Below are 2,947 nucleotides of genomic sequence, written 5' to 3' on the forward strand. Positions count from 1 at the left end.
AGATTGACAACCTCAGAAACCCTATACAGGGTCGTTATGAATTGGAACTGACTTGATGGCACTTGACAACAACTTGATGGTACGTAACAATAACAGCAAAGGGTCATCTTCATAGATTTTCTCAAAGGACACAGGACAGTCAGAGAGCCTCATTAAGAAGTTTTAAGAAAATGGAAAACAGCATTGGTAGAAAAAAGGCCTGGAGAGTTGCACAGAGGAATTGTTTTCCATCTCCACAATGCACTTGTTCATTTTTCTGAGGGTAACAAGGCAGACCTAGGAGAATTTCATTGGGAAAGCTTACCCCATCCACGCTTTAGACCTGATCTTGTCCCTTCATACTTCTTTTTGTTCCCCAAACTCAACAAGCATTTAAAAGAAACAAGATTTGAATCCTTTGAGGATGCCAAAAATGTAGTTTTGACATGATATAAATCAAAGCACACAGAATTCTTTGGGGAAAGGTTTGTCGTTGTTAAGTGCCGTTGAGTCGGTTCTGAATCATTGTGACCCTGAACAGGGCTTTTGAGAAGTGGCTAATGAATTTGAATTGCCAACCTTGCAGTTCAAACTGACTATGCAGTCTAGTGTATTATGGACACATCACCTCCAGAAGTGTATAGACCTAGATGGAGGAGAGAAACAACAGCCTCACATTTTGAAAGTTTTGTTTAATAACAGTTTCTATGATTTTGCAGTAACTTTTAGACTTACCCACATGTTATTTGTGTACATACAGCAAATGTTGCACCATGCTAACAAATGAGGAATCTAGGTGGAAGATATACGGTGTATTTGCAAAACTTCTCTTTTAATTACTTTGTATACTTGTAATTTTTCCTAATTCAAAAATGGGAAGAAATTTTAAAAGAAAATCAGTATCTGTACTTTATCAACCCACTGTTTACAGGAACTCGCTATCACCCCCTCCCCAGCCTTGAGTAGCCCCAGCAAGATGAACGACTCTAACACATGCGGGGAAATGAATATAAATTAAGGGTTTATTACAAAATGCAAGATGTTATTTTTTCATTGTCAGTGATTGAAGGCCACATGAGTCCTGGGTGGAGCTGGAGTCAGGACAAAAGGCAGGCTCAGGAACGGGCTGACAGGCACTGGTTCACAACGGCGAGCAGGTGGGTGTTCTCTAGGGCTGCTGCCACCCGCTCCTTATCTGCAAGCTGCTTATTCACTGGGGTGGGGACAGACAGAGAGGAAGACAGGTCATAGCCAAGTCCTGGCTAGGCTGCTAGCCAGTCACAGCTCTGAGCCTTGATAAAGGTTATTTCTCCATTAACAAGGTCTTCCTGTCACTTCCTCCTCCAGCCCCCAGGCCTCAATAAGGCTACCTTGGTCCCGACACCAATTCTGCCTCTGGGGACTACTTCCCCCCCCCCCCCCAATATATTCCTGATGCCTGGCATAACCAGGTCCCGTATACTATGCGGGAGGGGAGAGGGCATGGTAAGCACAGGAGATTCAAGTCAGGCCAACTTCAGTCTGAACTGCCACCTCCATTGAAGCATCTCCGGCAATTTCTCCCACCTAGATTTCCCTGGATGCTGCCTCACAAACCGCCATGCTAAGGAGGAAAAACCTCATGGAACTTAGAACCCTGGGCCAACACACCCACCACCAACAAACACTCACCTGCATGTTCGGAAGCATGGGTCCCGGGTGTAATGTGCACATCCATCTGAGAGAGGGACAGCAAGGGCCTGAGCACCCAACCTACCTGCCTAGCCTCTTGCTCCCCTTCATCAGCTCCAGCTTATCCTTCCTTCTAATCATACCTCTAGACTCTGGCCCTTCCAGTACACCTCAAACCCACCCACAGCCCCTCATCTCTATCAAAGACTCGATCAAGCCCACCCGTGCTTCAAATCCATTTGCAGCTCCCCACTGTCTTTCCTGCCACACTCACTACTTTCTGTCCCAGCCAGCTTAGGGCTCAATGCCATTCACTTGGACACCGTGGTCCCAGTTTCATCATTGTTGCTAGGTGAGATCCTTTCAGGCTCCACTAATGTCCTCTCCCCCCTCCTCCCAAGCTTGCCCCATGGAGCGGGGTGGGGTGGCGCTGACCTTAAAACGCTGGGGAAGGGATCGAAGCAGCTTTACTTTGATGGACAGGCCGATAAGGGTAGCCATACTGCAGTGCGGGATGGTGGGCGTGAAGGCCACTGCCACTGTGCTCTCCGGATCGCTCACCTGGTGGGGAAATGTAAAGTCTCTGCTCTCGCAGCCCACGGTTCCTCTTCATTTGTTGCTTTGGCAAGTCGTCTCATTTTTATGGGCTATCATTTTACTCATCCATATAATGGACACAAGCCCTTCTCCCAAAGATGCCCTAAGAAGTTGAACTGAGAGAACGCCAACTTCTCGTTCACAGCCGAGCTTTTCTGACTATTCCCAACAAGTTGTCCCCCTAGGACTCTGTAAATGACTCACCTGAACCCGAACTTGTTCCACTACGTTCAATTCCTCCAGCGTCAGCGGATGCTCCGGATCATTGATTGAGCGAATCAGATGTGGCCAGTGAAGGAAAAGGAACCCGGCACCTCTGCGCACTCAGCACCCTCCGCCGGGAAGACCCTGCCCTGGTATTGCACCTCCGGCCGTGGGGCAGCATCTCGCCCTCCCAGTATGGGCCCCAACGAACCCGCCCCCGTCCAGCAGCAGCGGATATCGAAGATCTCGCGCGCGTCGATGCTGTCGGGAACCTGCTCGTCCTCCTCGCCCGCGGTCACGGGCCGCTCCCCAGAGCGCTCATAGATGAGGGGGTTAGCGTTCTCCAAGAGACCGCCCCCCACGCCGCCGCCACCGCCGCCGCCCGCCATAGCGGAGCCGCAGCTGGCAACAGCAAGCAGACACTTCCGCTCATCCCGATACACTTCCGGAGAGCAAGAAAGGGGCGTGACGAGACGACGGAATCGCGGGAGGGACA

The 2,947-nt window shown here is 50.0% G+C and overlaps 1 protein-coding gene across 1 annotated transcript; it reads right to left on the reverse strand.

The window, feature by feature from the left end:
• Positions 1-1,094: 1,094 nt before the first annotated feature.
• Positions 1,095-2,845, reverse strand: FAM96B (family with sequence similarity 96, member B). The gene is made up of 5 exons (XM_006863595.1): positions 2,690-2,845; positions 2,452-2,531; positions 2,086-2,211; positions 1,651-1,696; positions 1,095-1,192 (listed from the first exon to the last, which is right to left on the reverse strand). Exons 1-5 carry the CDS (start codon positions 2,838-2,840, stop codon positions 1,095-1,097), a joined length of 501 nt encoding a protein of 166 aa, XP_006863657.1. The 5' UTR covers positions 2,841-2,845.
• Between the last annotated feature and the right edge of the window lie 102 nt (positions 2,846-2,947).

This window comes from Chrysochloris asiatica, unplaced genomic scaffold (genome assembly GCF_000296735.1).
Source record: "Chrysochloris asiatica unplaced genomic scaffold, ChrAsi1.0 scaffold00055, whole genome shotgun sequence".
In the NCBI taxonomy this organism is placed as follows: domain Eukaryota; kingdom Metazoa; phylum Chordata; class Mammalia; order Afrosoricida; family Chrysochloridae; genus Chrysochloris; species Chrysochloris asiatica.